General features: G+C 41.6%; 1 protein-coding gene across 1 annotated transcript in view; it reads left to right on the top strand.

The window, feature by feature from the left end:
* The first annotated feature begins 6,037 nt into the window (after positions 1–6,037).
* LOC145348426 (interferon-inducible protein AIM2-like) overlaps positions 6,038–24,340 on the top strand; it is a 30,904-nt gene continuing 12,601 nt past the window's right edge. The window contains exons 1-3 of the mRNA XM_080196644.1: positions 6,038–6,138; positions 17,825–18,093; positions 22,223–22,314. Of these exons, the coding sequence (XP_080052770.1) occupies positions 17,844–18,093; positions 22,223–22,314 (342 nt within the window). The 5' untranslated portion in view covers positions 6,038–6,138; positions 17,825–17,843. The remainder of the gene's footprint in view (positions 6,139–17,824; positions 18,094–22,222; positions 22,315–24,340) is intronic.

The following is a 24,340-nucleotide window of genomic DNA, read 5'->3' as shown; positions in this document are numbered from 1 at the left end:
TCAAACAAATGCAAGTATTTATTGAGTAGAAGAATGATAATAAAAATACAAAGAACAATCAACAGATTAACAGTAAGCACTAAGTCCCCCAAAGACTGAAAACCCAGAAGTATCTGTTTCCCCTGTAATCCTAAACTCTGCTGAGACACTGTTTCCCAAACAACAACCATAAATCTATTGGTCAAATCTAGCCAATGATTACCACACCATACAGGTTAAATGACCATGACTTTGGAATAGCCTCCAGTTCAGGAAGGAAAACAATCTTTTGCACAAACTATTTTTGCCTTCAGCATTCCATCTCTAGCTGAGGTGTTTTCTGAAGATGGCTGCTCCCCTCACTCTGCTGCTGCTTCTTTGATTCCCCATCTGTATCTAAACTGCTTCCTAGAGCACAGCACTCTGACATCACTTGTGCGGTGTGCATTGTTTTGGTGATGGAAACAGTATTGCACTGAATGGGTCTGTCTGGATCAAGGAAGGAACCAGGCTAAAGGGATTATGTCTCCATGAAATATGCTTTGATATTTTTAATAAAAGTTTTGTAATAAAAAGGCCAAGACTGTAGGTCTGGCACTGCAGTTATCAAAAAGAGTCAGGAAGGGTCAACATGATCCACAGACCCACAGCTCACAAAGGAATAACCACCCACACGGGGAGTTGTAGGTATCAGCCAGATCCAAGGGATATTGGGGCTGAGGCTTAATGATAATTTATGAGTAGCCACCAAATCCTAAGGGAGTTTGAGTTGAGCAGTTAAAGTTTGGGCAGAAACGTGGGGTTTTGCTTGTGATCTTTAAGTTGAGGCTTTTATTAATAAGTTGTGGTTTGGAGTGTTGTGTGGCATCATCATACTAGGTTAGAACTCTTGTGTAAGAGTTTTTTTAGTGAACAAGTTTCTGGTTGAGCCTAAAACCCTGTGTCTGTGTAAGTTCTCCCCACCCCCTCCCCCATCTCTCCCTCACAACATCTTAGGAGAAGACACAGTAGCAGCAGCCAGACCTGTGGTTTCAATGGGAAGGAACTGAAAAGACTGTGCCATGAGAAAGTATCATACTGGTGGTCCCAGCCCTTGATCTAGGCTTTGTTTGAAGGGTATTTCATTGAGCAACCACTGGCAAAGGCCTACTTGGCCAGGCCTAAGCTTTCTCTTCTCTCTTCTTCCCAGGAAGGCTGAGGACACTGCTGGAGGACAAAAGTCTCAGCCGTTCGTTTATTTTGAAGCTGACTACTGCATCCTGTTTCCATGTATGCTGTTTATTTCTCTCCTCCAATTTATCAGTTCCTCCCTATTAGAAATCAAAACTGACCTACATTATTCTTGTCTTGACAAGTAGGAACTGCAGAAATTACAGTAGGTGTAACTTTTTTTAATGAATAATGAATTAAGGTTTTTGATATAATTGTTCTTTGCTTCTGAAACTTTTGGACTTTGATTCCTAAAAAACTAGGGTCGATTTTTACAAAAGGTACGTGAAAATTTACAACTTTGCAGTCAATCATGTGGTTGACTTTTATGTGAGGTTGACTTTTACGCAAGAACATAATAATTTGAAAGATTAATGAAATGTTGACCTTTATCTGAGCAAGTACATAGACCACATCTGAATTGTGTAACATAACCAAAATATTGCTGCTGGAAATCCAAAATAAAAACAGAACATGCTGGAAATACTCTGGCAGCATCTGAGAAGAGAGAGGATTGACATTTCAGTTTGATAACCTTTCAGCTGATGAAGCATTAATTCTGTTTTCTTTCTGCTGCCAACTCTGCTGGGTATTTCCAGCATCTTCTGCTTTTACTACTGAAGTCCTGTGTTCAGTTCCAGGCACCTAACCTCAGGAAGAATATATTGGCCTTCTGGGAGGTTCAACATGGAATCTATTTTTGAGGGTGTTTATGGTCTGATTGATAACTGTAACCCCAGAAGAATTGCTCTGCTTGTCTTCATCAACTTGAACAGGTAGGCATGGCCTGAGATGGATAGTATTTCTGAAAGTGCAGCACACCCTCAGTAAAGCAATGGAATGTAAACCAAGATTTTCTGCTCAAGTCAATTGGGACTGGAGTCCGCACTTTCCAAACTTGAAAGTGAGAACATCACAAAATGGCAGACAAATTCATTTAACAACTTGTTCTTTCTGTTATTACAGATCCTTGTAATGATTTTGAAACACCTTGTGAAACTTGATAATCCTGATTTTTATAGAATCCCTCTGATGCAGAAGGAGGCTCTTGAAGTGTTTAAGACAATTAAAGGATTTGATAGATAGAATACAGTACAGAAGAAAACCATTTGACCTGCCATGATCATGACCGTGCTGGCTATTTGCAGGAGTAATTCAATTTATCCCATTATCACCTCGCTACCCCTCTTCTCCACACACACACACACACACACACACAGACACACACACACACACATAGAAACACATATACCTCCCCTGTACCATCCCCACTTTTTCCCCATAACCCTGTAAGTATTTCCTGTAGAGAGGCAGTAGGTGGTGGTTGGGGAGCCCAGAACAAGGGGCATAACGTTAAAATTAGAGCTAGGCCATTTAGGGGCGATGTCAATCGGCACTTCATAAAAAAGCCAGTGGAAGTCTGGAATCCTCTCCACAAAAAAGCTGTTGAGGCATGGGAATCAATTAAAAATTTCAAAACCAGGAATGATAGGTTTTTATTTGGCAAGTGTATTAAGGGTTACAGGAACATGTGGCGGTGGTGGATAAAATACAGAGAATAATCATGATCTAATTAACTGGCAGTGAAAAAGGTTGAAAGGTCCAAGTCCACTCCTCCTGTTCCAAAGAAATAACTAACTACTGTAAATTTTAATAATAAATGACTCAGTAGATCTTACACAAAATGGAACTTAACAGCTAAACCTGATCTTATTTCTGTTTGCTAGCCATATTGCATTTTGCAGCAGGGTCACTGCAAAGCATCCTAAGGGAAATTCAGTTGAGAAATACCAGACCACTAGCAATAGCTCCATCTACAGATGAAAAGGCAAAGCACTGGCTAAATATCAACTGCAGGGGAACAAGGCCTTAAATAATCACTAAAACAAAGAAAAGTTGAAGTGAATGAAAGGAAACGTGTTAACTGCCTGACTGATTCAAATATCTTAATAAATGAAGATTGTTTTGTGCGTTACAACTAAAGTTAGACTTCGGAACATAAGAACAAAGGAACAGGAGTAGGACATTCAGCCCACTGAGCCCGCTGTGCAATTTAGTGTGATCATGGCTGATCACCCACTTCAATGCTTTTTTCCCATACTATCCCTTTGTGTCACTGGCATCTAGAAAACTGTCAACACAGTCATTGACTGAGCTTCCACAGCTTTGTGGAGTAGAGGATAAAAAAGATTCACTGCCCTCTGAGTAAAAATATTATCCTCAACTCAGTCCTAAACGGTTTCCTTCTTACTTTGAAATTGTGTACCCTGGTTCTAGACTCTCCAACCAGGGAAACATCTTACCTTTATCTAGTCTGTGTATTCCTTTAAGGGTTTTGGGTGTTTAAACCAGATCATCTCTTATTCTGCAAAACCCATCCAGTTTCCCTAATTGCTCTTCATAAGACACTCCCGGGAACAAGTCTGGTTAACCTTTGTTGCACTCCCTCTATGGCAATAATATCCTTCCTAAGGTAAGGAGACCAAAACTGCACACAGTATTCCAGGTGTGGTCTAGCCAATGTTCTATACAATTAAAGCAAGACTTTGCTACTCCTGTACTCAAATCCACTTGCAATAAAGGCCAACATACCACTAGTCTTCCTAATAGCTTGCTACACCAGTATGTTAACCTTCAGTGACTTGTGGACAAGGATAACAGGTCTCTTTATACATCGACACTTTCTAATTTCTTGCTATTTAAAAAATACATCTGTTCCTTATACTAAAGTGGATAACCTCATTTTTTTCATATTATATTCCATTTGCCATGTTTTACCCACTCACCTAAGTCTGTCGAAATCCCCTTTCCACTTTCATCTTCCTTACAGCCCACATTTGTGGCTTTGTGTCATCTGTGAATTTGGAAATATTACATTGGTCTCCACCAACAAATTTTTGATATGTATTCTGAACAGCTGGAGCAGATCGATGTGATAACCCACGAGTTTCATTTAATCCTACTCTCGGTTTTCTATTTGGTAAACAATCCTTAACCCATTGCCTGTAGTTGACCTCCTATCCCATGTGCTTTAATTTTGCAAACCAACCTCCTGTGGGGGACTTTATCAAAAAAGCGTTGTGAAAATCCATGTTTACTTTATCAATCCTGTTTGTAACATCCTCAAAAAACTCCAACAAACTTATCAAGCATATTTCCCATTCATAACTCCATGTTGACTATACTCAATCAGATCATTATGTCCATTTAGCACATCATTTATAATATATTCTATCATTTCCTTCCTAATGATGGAAGGCTAACTGGTCTGTTGTTTCAATTTTCTCTTTTCCTCTCTTAAATAGTGATATTTGCTACCTTTCAATCTGCAGGAACAATTCCAGAATCTCTAGAATTTTGGAAAATCATCATCAATGCTCTATTATCTCCATAGCTATCTCTTTCAATAACATGGGATGTAGATCATCAGGTCCCAGAGACTTATCAACCTTCAGTCCCATTAATTTCTCCAATACAACCTTCTCACAAAAACAAATTTCCTTCAATTTTTGCTAGGGAAATACATCAAATGCTTCATAAAATTATAAAGTTTTCTCACTACTGATGTAATTGTATTCTGAATCTGAGTTGATGGTGACTTTCTGAGTACCATTTAAAGGAATAATATCCTCAGAGGGACAATGGTGGTTGTCTGCTTTGGCACATCTTGGGAGAACATGGATTTAAATTAGGTTGAATGGCATCCTTTCTTTTTAGATGATATATGACCTTCTACGTTTTTTTTAATTCATTCATGGGACATGGGCGTCACTGGCTGGGCCAGTGTTTATTGCCCTTGTTGCCCTTGGAGGGCAGTTGAGAGTTAACCACATTGCTATGGCTCGGAGTCACACGTTGGCCAGACCAGGTAAGGATGGCAGATTTCCTTCCCTAAAGGATATTAGTGAACCAGATGGGTTTTTCCAACAATCAACAATGATTTCATGGTCATCAGTAAATTCTCAATTCCAGATATATTTTATTGAATTCAAATTCCATCATCTGCCATGGCAGGATTCAAACAAGTGTCCCCAGAACTGAGTTTCTGGATTAATAGTCTAGAGATTATACCAAGAGGTCATCACTATTCTGGCAAGTCATGTTGTAAATTTGCTTGGTGTCTTGTTAAGAGGTCTGGAGACTTGTATGGCTAAACATAAACCATTTATTAATAACCCACAATTTCAGCCAAGTATTTGTTTACTCTCTTATTTTCCAATCCATTTTTAAGATTATGAATCTTTTCATTCAGCTCAGCAACTACCCTAGTGAGTTCAGTTGTCTCTGTTTCAAAGTTATCTGCTTTTAAGATCTGGATTTGATCTTCCATATTTATTTCTGTTCATTGTTTCTTTGTCTGCAGCAGAGCTTTGTCCTTGTCATAGAGTCATAGAGCAATACTTGGTTTCACTGTTGGCCAGGTCTGTCTCAGCGAAGTCTTTCAAGGAAAGCACTTTTTTGCATACCTTTTCTGCATGTATTTCTAGTTGAATTATGGCAGAATCTATCTCTCAAAGATTGGCCTCTTTGATCTTCCACAAAGGTGTACCACATGACGACTTGACATCTACAATTAATTTGTTTGCTGCATGTCTGTCATGTTTCCTAGATGGAAGGATGTCATAAGAAGTCGTTCTTGTTTTTGCTAATGAGCCACCTGTGTTCCTCAGCTAAAGTTGGACTACTTAGTCTATTCAATCTATATGATAATTTTCAAGCCAATTTGTAGAATGTTTTTATCACTAGAATGTAATTTAGACCAAACCCCTAACTGGAGCAAGACAAACAAAGCTGAAATCCAATCAACTCAAAGCCTTCCTGTGACATCACATTTCAAATTTGCTCTCACTGCTGACTCCTTCCCGCTCCTCTCTCTCCAGGAAGAGGCACCGAATCTGAGTTTTAATTTATCCCTTGCCGCAATTTGCACTGCCAATTCTCTCTCTCCAGGTAGGTGAATGGCCCTAAACTTTAGATCAACTTAACCTTCCTGGCTATACATCATTCAGACAATTGATAGGTCCCTAGGCCTAGTTTTCAGTTTATCCTCTCCTAGTTGTTTGGTCTGCTACTGCAGCCAACTCTCTCCCGATGAGTGTTGTGCAGGTAGAAACAACTATGGCTTTCAAAAGATAATTGGATAAGCACCTGAAGAATAAACATTCACAGAGCTACAGGGAAAGGATAAAGTATTGGGACTAACCCAGCAAACCAGCACAAATATATCAGGGGGAATCCCTTCCTTCAGTGTTGTAATCATCCTGTAATTCACCTATATAAAGAGCTGAATTGTCAAGGTGAGGTGAGTGCCCTTGACACCACACAATATTTGGCTCAGTGTGGCATCAAAGTAAAATTCAAGTCAATAGGAATTAGGTGGAGTCATGCATACCACAAAAGAAGATGGTTGCGATTGCTGGAGGCAATCATCTCAGCTCTGAGACATCACTGTGGGATTTCCTTCAGGGTATCCTAGGCCCCTACATATTCAGCTGCTTTATCAAAAGCCTTCCCAACATCCAAAGGTCAGATGTGGGGAACTCAATGATGAAGTCACCTTCTGACTTCTCAAAACTTGTTTAATATCTACAAGGCACAAGTCAGGAGTATGATGAAATAGATTCTACTCACCTGGATGAGTGCAGCTCCAACAATACTCAAGAAACCTGACACAATACAGGACAAAGGCGTCTGTGCAATTGGCAAATCATTACTGGGCAATAGTGTGATGCAAATGTTAGCTTGCCACTTTTCAGCGCAAGCTTGGATATTGTTCAAGTCTTGCTACATGGGGACACCATCTAAACAATTATGAATTGATTTAAACATAGAAAATAGATGCAGGAGTAGGCCTCTTGGCCTTTCGAGCCTGCATCACCATTCAATATGATCATGGCTGATCATGCAGTCTCAGTATCCCACTCCCGCTTTCTCTCCATATTCCTTCATCTCTTTAGCCGCAGGGACTACATCCAGCTCCCTCTTGAACATATCTAATGAACTGGCTCCAACAGCTTTCTATAAAGTATGTAATATATCTTTAAAACAGAAGTTTAGTAGGAATCATAAACTTATTAGAATTAATAATGAGAATAAGTGATCTTTTGTCAGAACTTACTATTGAAATTTGAAACTGACTATAAATTTTAGGCTGCATATCATGATAATTCAATTTCAATTCTCTTCCTGCATCTAGTGGTGCACTAAAACAGACTTCCGTCTATTTCCAAAGGTAGTAATTCCTGGAACAGGTCACTAGTCTGTCACCAGGGGCCTATACTTGAGAAGTGCCACTACACACAGCAAACATGGCTGAGCAGGGGCATCTCCGCTCTTACCACCAGCTACTGGCATGTTTGGACAGATTTGCAGGTTGATATATTCAACCTATTTGACCGCATTATGAATGCACCTTCCTTGACCATCAGTTCATTGGGTGAGACTCAAACCCAAAGCTTCTGGCTCAGAGGCAGGGACATTATCCACTGTGCCACAAGACTTTCTTATTTAATGATAAACACATTCTGAACTGTCTCTATTCTTGAATTAATACACTGGTGTCATTAGACTTTCAATAGATGGTAGTGAAGGGAAACTTTATTAAGTATTGCTGAGAAAAGAGTCATGCTGTCAAAGGACAGATACAAATATGTCAGATTTCCAACTGAGCAGCAATTAATACTGCATGAGGAAAGGATACTGATAGGTTGACGAGTCAACTCTAATTGGTTGAAATATTGCCATGGGGAATGCTTCAAGGAATCAGCGCACCCCACACTTATTTAATTCATAAAAGGCAGAATTTCTGGATATGTTTCTTTTGCTTACAGAGAATGGGTGACAAAAACCTGTTGCTTCTAACAGTGTGAGCCAGACTGAAAATCTTAAATAGATTGTTAGAGTAGCAGCAATGTAATATTGGATAATGCAGATCAGCTGTGCATTATTGGATAATATAGAATGAGCCAGCAATGCAATATGGGACAATACATGAATTGGCATGAACAAAGGTTCATCAGAATTGAGTGACTATTTATATTCACTCCTACACAATATCACTTCAATCAGCTATTTTCTCCAAACTAATTACACGTTTTGATTTGGTTTAATTTATTATTGTCACATGTATTTGGATACAGTGAAAAGTATTGTTACTTCGGCATTATACAGACAAAACATACCATTTACAGTGCATAGAGACAAAGGAAAGGAAAAGGTGCAGAATATAGTGTTGCAGTCACAGATAGGGTGTGGAAAAAGATCAGCTTAATATATGGTAGATCCACTCAAAAGTCTAATGGTAGCAGGGAAGAAGCTGTTCTTGAGTCAGTTGGTACGTGCTCTCAAATTTTTGAACCAGATAAATAAACATAATCTGAAAAATATTACGTTGTGACAAAATGTGATACTAAATTAGCAGTCAGAGCTTCAGGCCTGCTGTGCATGCACCTGCTAGGAAATGTGCTGTTAATTTATTTTTATGTTCTTAAGTCAAAAACCTGCCCTATGCACGTATGCAGAAAAAAATAGTTAAACTGCATGAAACTGCGGATTAGGTGACTTGAATCAGAAGTCCATTGCAGGAAGTATGTTCCAAGAAGCAGGACAAGGTGAGAGTGACAGCAAAGAGGTCCCAAACAAGGGACTGGGACAGAAAGAGATTCCAAAATAAGGCCCCAGGCAGGGACAAAAACAGAGATCAATGCAAAATCCCATTGCGTCAAGATAAATGACAGAGGCAGGGAAAAAGGATCCAAGCTAAAGAAAGAGCTGCGGGAAAAAGGTGTGAAGATAAGTGGGCTCGAGAGAAACTCAGAAGATCTGAGTGGGTAGTCAAAGCTTGATGACTGTGTGCTGCAGGCCATAAAGCAAAGGTATACTTTTGGAATGGTGATGTCCTGCTTGGCACAGCTGAAGGTCTGATTTGTGCTTGGAAGTTCAAGCTTGAGTGTACACAGAGATTCAGAGGAACAAAATCTCAGAAGGTAAAATTGAAAACGTGGAAATGGATCCTTGTTGAAATCATCTGAGTGGTAGAGACATTTGGAGAGAATTCTAAGGTGAGTTCTTCAGATGTAAGGATTGGAAGCCCTCTTGAGAACAATAACATTTCAGTGAGTTAGTTCATAGTGTGATGTTATCTTGGTATGTTGTTGAGAAGTCTGCAGAATCTACTTTGCTCACATCTATCGTTTGCTTTGGAGCTTGAATGTTCTGACCACAGTTCACCTGTTACTTCACCTATACCTCATACTTACCCTAAATATAGGATAAATATTGTAAATGTTTTATTTATTTGTTTGTATCTGTAAAGGGAATAATGCAACTTGAATCACATTCTTATGTTTGTATTGAGATCTTTCCAACCTTTTTTTTCTGGTGTGATATAGTTTTTTTTTGTTTCATGATTTTTTTTCTTGTGTTAAAAGTTAATCAGAAGACACCCGAGAATTTGTTTAGTTACTTTCCTCCACGGTTTCAAAATAAAAGTTAGGATCTATCAAGCCAGGTTTCACTCTGGGATCTGATTTGTCCAGTGTTAACATCAGTTGGAATTGTAGTAAAGTGGGGGCTTGTCTGGGATCAAAAATCCTTGACTTTAAGTGGGACCTATGAATTCTTAAAGAAACAAGTATGCGGAAATACTGGGCATTGTAACAGGATTTGCTGTGAAGTATATTACACTGGTTGGAACTCAAATGGTAATTACAAGGACTTTCTCGGAATGGAAGATGTGACAGTAGTTTATTTGAAATCCTTGACTAAGGCTAAACTAAGAGAGCAGGGAAATTGCATGTAAAAATAAATGCAGGGTTTTGTAAGGATTATTTAATTAAAGTAATTACCCAGAATTTAGAATTAAAGGAAAGAAACCTGAAACTGACGTATCAGAGCTAGAGTTAGCTAAAGTTCAGTTGCAAATGAAGCAGCTTGAGATAGAAAGCAAAAGAAAAGCTTGAAGTTGAACTTCAGAAAGAAAAGTTAGCAGAAGAAGAAAGAGAAAGAATGAAGATTATAATGGGAAAGGAAAAGAAAGATTGAAAGAAATGGAAATACAAAAGCCTGAGCTAGAGAGAGAAGTAAATCAGACAGTTTGATCTAGCTAGAAAAAAGCATAGAATAGAAGAAGAAATGAGAGATAATGGTTTTGAGGATGATTTTGACTCCACCTAGAATTTTGATTTAACTGAAAATCTCCATTTCGTGCTGTTTACATAGAATGGAATTGAAAGATGTTTTAAAAAGATGGCTGTGAGATTGAAGTTGACAAAAGATGCTTGGAACTTATTGTTACAAATGTCCTGATAGGTACAGCTATGACTACATACACTAGTCTGTCAGAAGAGCAATCTGTAGGCCTTGGAGCAGTTGAAAGGGCTAAATCAATGCTTATGAGCTTCTCCCTGAAGCTTATTAATTAAAGTTTAGAACCATAAGGAAAAATCTGAATCAGAGGTTTGGGAATATGATGGAAATTATAATTATGGAAGCTTTCCAGGAACCATTAAAACCTATTTAGCTGAATGTTAAATATCAAGGATCTGAGAAGCAGCAATTTTGGCTGATACCTATGATATCTCACACTACAGTTATATGTGGTGAAGTAGTCATATCAGAATTAACAGGGAATTGGAGAATAATAAAATGTATAATGTCATGAAGAAGGCATAAGATGTTCCAGTCAAGAAACATTATAGTAAAAGTGATGTAAAGAAATGAGTATGCTTTTAATGTCATAATATGGGCATTTCAAAGTCTGTTGTTGGAAATTGAATGGTAAAGCAGTGGCAGTAATAAGAATATTTAATGAAACCTCAGGAAAGGCTATACTAGAAAAGAAAATAAGTTTTAAGACCACAGCAGTGGCATAGATGAAATGTGTTCCCTCAGAACGTACTAGAAAGGGGAGTGTGGTTCAGGATTATGCAGAGAATTCCTCCTCGACTACTGTTAAAGGGAGTCAGGCTACTGGAGGTTCTGAATGTTTTATCTCAAAGAGAGAATTGTTCCCGTACTCCTTAAACAAAGTAAGTAAAGCAAATTAAAATTTAAAACGATACTGTGGCAGGTCAGTCATTAATAGTTATTGATGCAATTTGTATTTCAAGTAGTTCGAAGAAGGGAAAAGTATTAATAGGAGATATATTCATGGACCGAGTAAATTGAATTATTATATTGGGAATTATTCCTGTGTCACCTGTTCAAGTGGTAGATTTTATTCTGGATAATGATTTGGCAGTAACATGGTGACGACTGTATTACAGCAGGCATTTGATCATGCTGACCTTATCAAACTCCAAAAAAATCATTGTGACCAAATACAAGAAGCTCATTGACATTATGAGCTATTACAGGCAAACCTGATCACTGTGGAGAAACAACTTTCATGCACAAAAGGTGAGTGAATTTGCCAGTGAAAAACTAGAATTAATTAGAACAATTGAACATCAGTCACAGGAAGCAGAACATTTGAATGGGGTGGTTATTTTCCAGATGTCGCTGGATTCCGGGGAAGTGCCGGAAGATTGGAAAGCGGCTAATGTTACACCGTTGTTTAAGAAGGGTGCCAGGCAAAAGGCAGGGAATTATAGGCCGGTTAGTTTAACGTCTGTTGTAGATAAAATGTTAGAATCCGTCATCAAGGAGGAAATAGCGAGGCATCTTGAGGGGAATTGCTTGATAGAGCAGACGCAGCACGGTTTCGTTAAGGGGAAGTCATGTCTGACAAATTTATTGGAGTTCTATGAGGATGTGTCTAGGGCGGTGGATAGAGGAGAGCCGGTGGACGTGGTCTTTCTTGATTTTCAGAAGGCGTTTGAAAAAGTACCTCACAAGAGGTTATTGCAGAAGGTAAGGGGGCATGGAGTTGGGGGTAGGGTGTTAGCGTGGATAGAGGATTGGTTGTCAAACAGGAGGCAGAGAGTGGGGGTTAATGGGTGCTATTCGGATTGGCGGTTGGTGACTAGTGGAGTGCCCCGGGGGTTGGTGCTGGGGCCTCAGCTATTTACCATTTATATAGATGATCTGGAGGAGGGAACCGAGTGTAGGGTGTCGAAATTTGCTGATGACACCAAGATTGGTGGAACGGCAAATTGCGCGGAGGGTGTGGAGAGTCTGCAGAAGGATCTGGATAGGCTGGGCAAATGGGCCAGGAACTGGCAAATGGAATTTAATGTTGGCAAGTGCGAGGTGGTCCACTTTGGTAGGAATAATGGTAGGAAGGACTATTACTTACGTGGCGGAAAATCTGCAGCAGGCGACGGTGCAGAGGGACCTCGGGGTCCTTGTGCATGAGTCGCAAAAACCCAGCCTGCAGGTGCAGCAGGTGGTCAGGAAGGCTAATGGGATGCTGGCCTTCATCGCGAGGGGGATTGAATATAAAAGTAGGGAGGTCTTGCTGCGGCTGTATAGGGCATTGGTGAGGCCACAGCTGGAGTACTGTGTGCAGTTTTGGTCGCCGTATTTATGCAAGGATATTTTGGCCTTGGAGGGAGTGCAGAGGAGGTTTACTAGGCTGATACCGGAGTTGAGGGGGTTGAGCTATGAGGAGAGGCTGAATAAACCAGGCTTGTACTCGTTAGAGTTTAGAAGAATGAGGGGAGGTCTCATTGAGACGTATAAGATGATGAATGGGATGGATAGGATAGAGGTGGAGAGACTCTTCCCGCTCAGAAAGGATAGTAGGACTAGGGGGCATAGCCTCAAGATAAAGGGGGGGTGGTTTAGAACGGAGTTGAGGAGGAACTTCTTCACTCAAAGGGTGGTGAATCTCTGGAATTCTCTGCCCGTTGAAGTGGTGGAGGCTGCCTCGCTAAATATTTTTAAGACGCGGGTTGATGGGTTTTTGATAAGCGAGGGGATTAAGGGTTATGGGGAGAGGGCGGGAATGTGGAACTGAGCCACGACAGATCAGCCATGATCTTATTGAATGGCGGGGCAGGCTCGAAGGGCTAGATGGCCTACTCCTGCTCCTATTTCTTATGTTCTTATGACTTGAAATGGCCAAATAAGGGTTTCTCGAACTAGGTTCAGCGGGGTTCTGTTGGATATACACAGGGGCTGTGCAGTAGATCAGGCTGATGTTATCATCAAAGATGATGTACAAAATTTGAAAAGTGGTATAAAGCTGCTTGTACAATCAGAGCCTGGTTTCTCCCTTCATTGGCTGCTGATATACTCAAAGGTCTAGGTTAGGGGGAAAGTGAAGAAAACAGCGGCAGCAGAGTGAAGTGAGCAGTAGGCAAGAGGGGAAACGGCATTGGGGGAGAGAGGGAATGGCCATGGGGAGGCAGGCGAGGGGAGGATATTTAGAACAGCCATGTGTGGGGGAGGGGAAGCAGCCATGTGGGCGGGCGGAGGGGAAGCGGCCATGTGGCGGGGGGAGGGACAGTGGCCACGTGGCAGGGGGAGGGGAAGCGGCCATGTGGGGGGAGGGGAAGCGGCCATGTTAGGGGGAGGGAGCAGCCACATTGGAGGGTGTGAATGCATGTGTGTGTATGTATGTGAGAGAGGTGGGACTATGAAGACTGCTTCATGCTCTTCTTGCAGCATCCTTTCAGGGTAATAATGATAGAATACATGTAATCTGGTAAATATTTAAGGTTGTGGAATGGGTGACAATCAAGTGGGCTGCTTTGTCCTGGAAGGTGGTAAATGGACAGTATTCCATTACACCATTACTGGTGCCTTGTAGATGGTGGACAGGCTTTGAGAGTCAACAAGTAAGTAACTTGCCACAGGATTCTGAGCCTCTGACCTGTTTTTGTAGCCATAGTTTTTATATTGATAGTCCAGTTCAGTCTCTGGTCAATAGTACCCTCCAACATATTGATGGAGGATTTGGAGGTGGAAATGCCATTGAATAGTCAAGAAGTAAAGGTTAGGTTCTCTCTTTTTGGAGATGGTCACGGAACTATAAAAATCCCAATGCGTATGTTAACCAGTGAAGGTAGGCCTGTCATAGACAGGATTTCTCAATTAGCACATTGAAGAAAGGTAGCTTGTTAGACTGCTCTTTTAAAGTGTGTAAGGAAATTCTTACAGCTACAGATTTAAATATACAATGGACTTTCTTTAAACATTCAAAGTTTAATCTGAGGACCTGCATATTTAATGCTATCTGCTTAACGTTGTGAATCTTGGTTTAATTTCATGAATTAATGAAATTATTTGAAGAATAATTTTCACATTTGCTGGAAGTAAGTACAATGTTAATTGTTACTTATCTCTGCCGCAATCATGGGTTAGCACTCTATGATAGACAACTGTTAACAGTCTGAATTAAGGCTGCAACCTATCGCAAATTTTGTAGGCCCCAATCATGACGGATGTTGAGGTCAAGAATAAATATACGAACACCCTAGAGAATGTCAATATATTGAAAGAGGAAGTGTTGGGTATCCTAAATTGCATGAAGATAGACAAGTCCCTGGGGCTGAATGGGATCTGTCCCAGGTTATTGCGGGAGACAAGGGGAGAAATAGCTGGAGTCTTAACAGATTTCTTCACATTCTCTTTGACCAAAGGCAAGGTTCCAGAGGACTGGAGAATAGCCAATATTGTTCCCTTGTTTAAGAAAGGCAACAGGGATAATCCAGGAAATTATAGGCCGGTGAGCCTGATGTCTTTGCTTTGTGAAGGGGAGGTCGTATTTCACGAACTTGATCGAGCTTTTTGAGGAAGTCACGAAGATGATTGGTGAGGGTGCAGTGGATGTTGTCTACATGGACTTCAGTAAGGCCATTGACAAGGTCCCTCATGACAGACTGGTGCAGGTGGTGAAGTCGCATGGTATCAGAGGTGAGCTGGCAAGGCGGATACAAAACTGGCTTGGTCAAAGAAGGCACAGGGTAGCAGTGGAAGGATGCGTTTCTGCATGGAGGGCTGTGATAAGTGGTGTTCCTCAGGAATCAGTGCTGGGATCTTTGCTGTTTGTAATATATATAAATGACTTGGAGGAAAATATAACTGGGCTCAAGGTGAGAGGGGCGAGGTATAACCCAGATATCAGAGGGACATTTTTTACACAGAGGGTGGAGGGGGCCTGGAATGCACTGCCAAGTAGGGTGGTGGAGGCAGACACGCTGGCATCGTTTAAGACTTACCTGGATAGTCACATGAGCAAACTGGGAATGGAGGGATACAAACGAATGGTCTAGTTGGACCAATGAGCGGCACAGGATTGGAGGGCCGAAGGGCCTGTTTCCTGTGCTGTACTGTTCTTTGTTCTTTGGATTGATTAGTAAGTTTGCAGACGACACAAAGGTTGGTAGATTTGCGGAAAGCGACGAGGACCATCAGAGGATATAGCAGGATATAGATCAGTTGGAGACTTGGGCGGAGAGGTGGCAGATGGAGTTTAATCCGGACAAATCTGAGGTAATGCATTTTGGAAGGTCTAATACAGATAGGAAATATACAGTAAATGGCAGAACCCTCAGGAGTATTGACAGGCAAAGGGATCTGGGTGTACAGGTACACAGGTCACTGAAAGTGGCAATGCAGCTGGAGAAGGTAGTCAAGAAGGCATATGGTACGCTTGCCATCATCGGCTGAGGTATTGAGTTTAAAAATTGGCAAGTCATGTTGATGCTTTATAGAACCTTAGTGATTTGGAATATAGTGTTCAATTCTGGTTGCCACACTACCAGAAGGATGTGGAGGCTTTGGAGAGGGTACAGAAGATTTACCAGGATGTTGCCTGGTATGGAGGGCATTAGCTATGAAGAGAGGTTGGAGAAACTTGGTTTGTTCTCACTGGAGCGACGGAGGTTGAGGAGAGACCTGATAGAAGTCTACAAGATTATGAGAGGCATGGACAGAGTGGATAGTCAAAGCTTTTTCCTAGGGTGGAAGAGTAAATTACTAGCGGGCAAGTTTTAAAAGAGATGTACAAGGCAGATTTTTTACACGGAGAGTGGTGGGTGCCTGGAACTCGTTGTCAGAGGAGATAGTGGAGGCAGGTACGGTAGTGACTTCTAAAGGCGTCTTGACAAGTACATGAATGAGATGGGAATAAAGGGATATGGTCCCCAGAAGTGTAGGGGGTTTTAGTTAAGTCAGGCAACATGGTCGGTGCAGGCTTGGTGGGCCGAAGGGCCTGTTCCTGTGCTGTAATTTCCTTTGTTCTTTGTTGTTCTTGTCTGTGGTGGGGAAACTTTTGGAAAAGATACTGAGGGACAAGATATATGCACATTTGGAAGAAAATGGACTAGTTGTTGATATGGGGAAGGTCATCTCTCACCAAACTAATTGCATTTTGAAGCGGTAACAAAGATAATTGAGAGGGAAAGACTGTGGATCTAGTTTATATGGACTTTAGTAAGGTGTTTGACAAGATCCCACATGGCATTCTGATGGAAAAACTAAAATCACATGGGATTCAGGGCAGGCTGGCTAGATGGATATAGAACTGGCTTGGTCACAGAAGACAGAGAGTAGCGGTGGAAGAGTGTTTTCAGAATGGCGATCTGTAGCTAGTGGTGTTCTGCAGCAACTAGTGCTGGGATCTCTGATTGTACTTTATAAACTGATCTGGAGGAAAATGTGGATGATCTGATTAATAATTTTGCAGTTGACACGAAGATTGATGGAGTTGCTGATAATACAACTCCACCAATCTTTGTGTCAGAGGATACTAGAGGATAGATGAATTGGAGACTTGGGCACAGAAATGGCAGATGGAGTTTCATCCAGACAAATGTGAAGTGATGCATTTTGGAGGATCAAATTTATGTGTGAATTATACTCTAAATGGCAGAACCCATAGGAATGTTAACATGCAGAGAGATCTGGGTGTGCAGGTCCATAATTCTCTAAAAGTGGCAACTCAGGTAGCCAAGATGATTAAGAAGGCATAGGCATGCTTATCTTTATCAGCTAGGGCACTGAGTACAAGAGTTGGCAAATCATATTGCAGCTATATAAAATCTTGGTGAGGTCACATTTGGAGTATTGTGTGCAGTTCTGGTTGCCACACTACCAGAAGGACATGGAAGCTTTGGAGAGAGTGCAAAGAAGGTTCACCAGGATGTTGCCTGATCTTGAGGGCGTTGGCTGTGAGGAATAAACTAGGATTGTTTTCACTGGAAAGATAGCGGCTGAGGAGAGACCTGATAGAGGTCTGCACAATTATGAGAGTCATAGACAGGATGGATAATCATAGGCTTTTTCCCAGGGTAGAGGTGTCAATTACAAGGGGACGCAGGCGCAAGGTGAGAGGGGGAAAGTTTAAGAGAGATATGTGGGGGAGGCTTTTCACGCAGAGCGGTGGGTGCCTGGAATGCACTGCCAGAGGTGGTGGTGGAAGCAGGCATATTAACAACATTTAAGGGGCATTTGAACGGGAACATGGGAATAGAAAATACGATCCGAGTAAGGGCAAAAGGTTTTATTTAGTTTAGATAGGGTATCATGATTGGCACAAGAAGAACCTGTTCCTGTGCTGCACTTTTCTTTGTACTTTGTTCAATCAGTGATCACTGAGGAAATAGAAGAAATTATTAAATTAATAAAAAGTATACAGTAACCTATTCATTCATACGTTTATACCTAATGTTCATCAAATTCTAAACATATAACACTGCTATTGTTTAAATTGTCTACTTTGTAACATGTTTACATTGTGTTCTGACAGTGGAGGATTTTGTTTCAAAATGCAAAAGATTCGAGCAAAACTGTTAGGAACTCTTGAAGAACTGTTAAATGAGGAATATGAAAAATTTAAATTCTTTCTGGAAGATGAAGATACGAAAATCAAAATTCCAAGAGGAGAACTAAAAGACATGTCAAAACCAAAGCTTGTAGATACATTAATTAATTATTTTGCTCACAAACGGGCAATCAAGGTTGTGGAAAACATTTTGTCAAAAATACCTCGCAAAGATCTTCTTCCAATCAAAATTGGTGAGTAGTGCCGTTTGTTGGGTTCTGAGGTGCACATGAGGCTGAATCAGGCCCCCTTAGGACCAGAAGTTCAACTTTTTCTTCTTTTACACACTGGAAAAAAGCATGGGCTCCGTAGCCAATTCTCAGAATTGGTGGCCATGACCATTCCCTGGTCTAAGCTAGAGAACCTTAGTGCGAAGGCCTGTGAAAGTGATGAGAATCTCAGACATAATGGATGGTGATGAAGCGGGCTACTAGTCACCACTAGAACTGGTGTGGCGCATGTTTGGCTCACAGCTGAAGCTGTTGAAACATTAAAATAAGTACTTAGTCCTTACTCTACTGGGGCATCAAAGAAGCTAAAATGGGTGGAACGTTCCCATCTAAACTGACCCATTTGAACAGAATGTCACATTAGTGCCAGGTCCAAAGCACTCCCTTAGGACCTGGCACTTCAACTTGGGCCACCTTTCAATATTTCCCTCAATGCCATTCCATTGTATACCGAGAGGATTCCTGTACAGACTGCTCCTGCACACTCTCCACTTCTTTTTACTGGTTGGCCATTCAAATATGTCACTGCATACCATCTTGTCATCTGAATGATGAGGCTGCCCCCAGAGGAGAGCTTTTTCTATTGGGAATTTGGCAAGGAAAGATTTCTGGAGGACACTTACATGCAACAAATAAGAAATAGGAGCTGGAGTCAGCCATAACACATGCTCTGGTATTCAATAAGATCATAGCTGATCTTCTACCTCAACACCACCTTCCTGCAATATCCCCATATTCCTTAATTCCCTTATTGCCCAAAAATCTATTAACTTCTGTCTTGAATATATGCAACTGAGTGTCCACATCAGACTGGGGTATAGAATCCAAAGGTCCACAATCCTTTGAATGAAGAAATTTCTCCTTATCTCAATCCTAAATGGTTGAACCTTTATCTTGAGGGGTATCTCATAGAAACCTATAAAATTCTAATAGGACTAGACAGAGTAGATTCAGAAAGGATGTTTCCAATGACCCCAGAATAAGGAGTCATAGTTGAAGGATACAGGGGTAAAAACTATAGGCCTGAGATAAGAAAGTTCTTCACCCAGAGAGTGGTAAGCCTGTGGAATTCCCTACCACAGAAAGCAGTTGAGGCCAAAACATTGTGGGCAGAATTCTTCATCTTTGTGAGGCAACCGGACGGAATCTCGATGCCCCACTGAATGGGGCGACAACCAAAAATAGGGATTCCCAACGTGTGTAAAGGCAATATGGATTCACCTGAGTTGCGCTGCTGACTCCATTCGGTTTCTGCTCATAGTGGGCGGCTACCTGATAATTAGACAAACCTGCTAATTGTGATACAATTTGTAGGTTTGATGGCCCATTCACCAGCTGCCCGCCATGCACCCAGCCATCCAGGGATAATGGCCCCAGGTGGGCTCTGGTGTTGCTAATCCCAAGTGGGAACATGACGTACTGGACTCTGGATGGTTAGGGTAGCACCACCAAACCCCTCAGAAAAGAGGGCATCCTCCTCCTCATCCCTCAAATCACACATCAGACCTCTCCCAACTCCCCCAAAAAACCCCACTGCACCGGTATGAGGGTGATCCAAACCAATCCCTCCTCAACCACCCCCCCCACAGACCCCACACTCAGCCCCTTCCCCCCTCAGATTCCCCCCACTCAGGCCTGCTTAGCACCAACCCCCCCTTAGATCCCCTCCTCCCCTCAGACCTACCCACTAGGCCCCATTCAGGCCATGTTCTTTGGCAGTGTTAACAGTGCACTGCTCACTGGCACTCTGACACTGACATCCTGACATCCTGTCTGGTAATAGTTTGAAGAGTACTATCATTGCACCCTTTTACTGGAATTTAAAAGGAGAATTTAAAAGAAACTTCATATTTGAGTTAAGCATTTTCACAGCAAACCATGGCAATGAGTTTTCTCACAGTTTTTTCTGAGATTGTGGGCACACCACTAAAGATGACAATCAATTGAAATGCTTTGGTTGAAAAATTAGTATGCTAAAGAATGGGACTGGAGGGGAGGGTGGGAAAAGACATTGGGATTAATTCAATAGACATTAATATAATTTTTAGAATGACCTATTCCTATTCCTGTGTTCCAATATGGTCATGATGTGGGTATGCTGGCGTTGGACTGGCGTAAACACAGTAAAAAGTCTGACAACACCAGGTTTTAGTCCAAACGATTTATTTGATAATACACTCACAAGCTTTCGAGGTTTCCCTCTTCGTCAGGTGAATGGAGAGTTCTGGCCTCAGACAGAGCATATAAAGCACAGACAGTTTAGAGATTACTGATTAGAATGCGAATCCTTACACCTAACCTGCTGTTCAAGACCTGAAGTGGCTGACAATGTGAGTGGAAGGAGCACTGATCACAGGTTACAGAGATGTGTATTGTCTCCAGACAGTACAGTAAGTGAGGTTTTGCAAACCCAGGCAAGTCACGGGGGTTACACATAGTGCAACATGAACCCAAGATCCCTGTTGAGACCGTCCTCATGTGTGCGGAACTTGGCTATCAGTCTCTGTTAGCGACTCTGTGCTGTCGTGTGCCGTGAAGGCCGCCTTGGAGAATGCTTACCCGAAGGTCAGAGGCTGAATGCCCGTGACCACTGAAGTGTTCGCCAACAGGAAGGGAACAGTCTTGCCTGGTGATTGTCGAGCGATGTTCATTCGTCCGTTGTCGTAGCGCCTGCATGGTCTCCCCAATGTACCATGCTTCGGGACATCCTTTCTTGCAACGTATCAGGTAGACAATGTTGGCCGAGTTGCAAGAGTATTTACCATGTACCTGGTGGATGGTATTCTCACGTGTGATGATGGTATCCACGCATCTCCATTAAGGACGGTCACCTCAGCACCTCACTGTACCGCAAGCCCACAGACAATCTCACAATGCTCCACTTCTCCAGCTTCCACCCTAAACACGTTAAAGAAGCCATTTCCTATGGACAAGCCCTCCGTATACACAGGATTTGCTCAGATGAGGAGGATCGTGATAGACACCTCCAGACCCTGAAAGATGCCCTCATAAGAACAGGATATCGTGCTCGACTCATAGATCGACAGTTCCGATGCGCCACAGCGAAAAACCGCACCGATCTCCTCAGAAGGGAAACACGGGACACAGTGGACAGAGTACCCTTCGTCGTCCAGTACTTCCCCGGAGCGGAGAAGCTACGACATCTTCTCCGGAGTCTTCAACATATCATTGATGAAGACGAACATCTCGCCAGGGCTATCCCCACACCCCCACTTCTTGCCTTCAGACAGCCACACAACCTCAAACAGACCATTGTTCGCAGCAAACTACCCAGTCTTCAGGAGAACAATGACCACAATTCCACACAACCCTGCCACAGCAACCTCTGCAAGACATGCCGGATCATCGACATGGATACCATCATCACACGTGAGAATACCATCCACCAGGTACATGGTAAATACTCTTGCAACTCGGCCAACATTGTCTACCTGATACGTTGCAAGAAAGGATGTCCCGAAGCATGGTACATTGGGGAGACCATGCAGACGCTACGACAACGGATGAATGAACATCGCTCGACAATCACCAGGCAAGACTGTTCCCTTCCTGTTGGCGAACACTTCAGTGGTCACGGGCATTCAGCCTCTGACCTTCGGGTAAGCATTCTCCAAGGCGGCCTTCACGGCACACGACAGCGCAGAGTCGCTGAACAGAGACTGATAGCCAAGTTCCGCACACATGAGGACGGTCTCAACAGGGATCTTGGGTTCATGTCGTACTATCTGTAACCCCCGTGACTTGCCTGGGTTTGCAAAACCTCACTCACTGTACTGTCTGGAGACAATACACATCTCTGTAACCTGTGATCAGTGCTCCTTCCACTCACATTGTCAGCCACTTCAGGTCTTGAACAGCAGGTTAGGTGTAAGGATTTGCATTCTAATCAGTAATCTCTAAACTGTCTGTGCTTTATATGCTCTGTCTGAGGCCAGAACTCTCCATTCACCTGACGAAGAGGGAAACCTCGAAAGCTTATGAGTGTATTATCAGATAAATCGTTTGGACTAAAACCTGGTGTTGTCAGACTTTTTACTGTGTTTCCAATATGATAACAGCTTTTGCATTACAGGTCCATTAAAACGCAAAATATCTCAAAATAGACCGACCAAACTACAGAAAAACCAAAGTGCAAAGAAACGAAAAATTGACTCAACACCAAAGGTACCATTCATTACAATTTTAATATTGAAATAATCAGTATTAACAGTGTGTATTGCATGGTATATCTGGCATAAAGCAGATCATTTCACCCAGTAGGTCAAGTGCTGGTTCTGCTTCAATGAATCTCTGCCTAAAGCTCTTTAACACACCCCATCAACACATCCTTTCTCCATAACATAGCTTCCTCTTAACTGCATCATTATTATTCACTTTAACCACTCCTTTATAGTGAGTTCCATACTCCAGTCTCCGGACTTCTCTTTTGTATTCCTGATTGAATTTATTATTGACTATTTTATATTTAGGTCTAGTTTTGGTTTCACCCACAAGTAGAGACATATTTTCTGAGTCAACCATATCAAAACCTTTTATAATCTCATAAAAAGTGCCCCATCAGATCACCTTCCAGTATTCTCATTTCTAGAGAGAAGAATCCAAGTATGCTTAATCTTTCCTGATTAGTATGACTTCCAGTTCTGATATTGTTCTAGTAAATCTTTTTTGCAGTTTCTCCAGTATCTCTGTGTCTTTTTTTATAACCGTAGAATGGTCATAGCACAGAATGAGGCCATTTGGTCTGTTGCGTCCAGAATGGCCCTCTGCAATGATAGCTAGCTAGTCCCACTCCACTTCCTGTAAGCCATGCAATTATTTTCTCTTTTTGTAATCCTCCAATTCCCTTTGGAAAGCTGCAATTGAATCTGCATCCAGCTCACTCTCAGGCATTGTATTCCAGATCCTAATCACTAGCCTATGTTTCATGTTCTTGTTGGTTCTTTTGTCATTTACATTGAATCAATATCCTTTTGATCGAAATCCTTCCATAAATGGCAACAGTTTCTATCTACTCTGTCCAGACCCTTTCTGATTTTGAACACCTCTGTCAAATCTCCTCTCAACCTTCTCTTCTCTGAGGAGAACTGCTCCAACTGCTCCAATATATCCATGTAACGGAAGTCATTTGTCACTGGAACCGTTCTTATGAACATTTTATGCAAATTCTCTAATGCCCTCATATCCTTTCCAAAATGTGAAGCCTAGGTTTGGATATAATACTCCAGTTTAGATTGATCCAGTGTTCATAAAGGTTCACCATAACTTCCTTGTTGTCCTCAATACATCCATTTATAAAGCTCTGGGTTCCAAATGCCTTTTTAACCATTCTCTCAATATGTCCCAACCCCTTCAACAATTTATGCACATAAGCCCCCAGGGTTCCACTGCTCTTGCATCCTCTTCTATAATTATATCCTTGATATTAAATTACTTCTCCTTGCTCTTCATACTACATACTTTTACACATTAAATTTCATGTACTACATTCCACTTCCACAAGCCTGTACATATTGTCATGAAGTTTATCACTGTCCTCATCACTGTTCACAATATTCCAACTTTTTGTGTCCTATAGAGACCAGAAGTGTATACAGTAGCCCAAGTGTGGCCTTCCCAAATTTTTATACAAGTTTAGCATAACTGCTTTGCTTTTTAATTTCACCACTCTAGAAGTGAGCTCTCGTGCTTTCTTGCTTTTTTAATAGCCTTATTAAACAACACAATAGTTTTAGTCCTTTGTGTATCTGTATGTTTAGACTCCCCTGTTCCTTTACCCTTTTTAGATTCTTACAAAGAGTATATAGTCTCCTTAATCTTCCTTCTAAAATGTACTACCTCACATTCATTTATAGTGAAGTCAATTTACTAACTAAATGCTCATTACACAAGTTTATGTATTTCTGTATTTTCCTATGGTGTTAACTATAAAACTCCTCTCCCCCACTTTGCTATCAAATTTTGTTGATAACAAGCTCTCCAGATCTCACCCTAGTGGTCAATATTTCATCAACCGAAACAGTGAGGGTCACCAGACTGTGGGACTATGCAGAGTTTGACAACCAAGTCCATCCTTGTCTTCACTTAAGGTGAAGAGGACTGTTTCATAACACTGAAAATGAAAATCAAGTGAACCCTTGCCCTTCTGCTGCATAAGAGGTTTCTGTCCTCCCTGAACATTACAGTGTAACAA

Source organism: Carcharhinus amblyrhynchos, chromosome 9 (genome assembly GCF_965287045.1).
Source record: "Carcharhinus amblyrhynchos chromosome 9, sCarAmb.v2.hapA, whole genome shotgun sequence".
Classification (NCBI taxonomy): Eukaryota; Metazoa; Chordata; class Chondrichthyes; order Carcharhiniformes; family Carcharhinidae; genus Carcharhinus; species Carcharhinus amblyrhynchos.
Note: the sequence above shows the minus strand (reverse complement) of the source record. Positions and strands in the feature narration are given on the sequence as shown.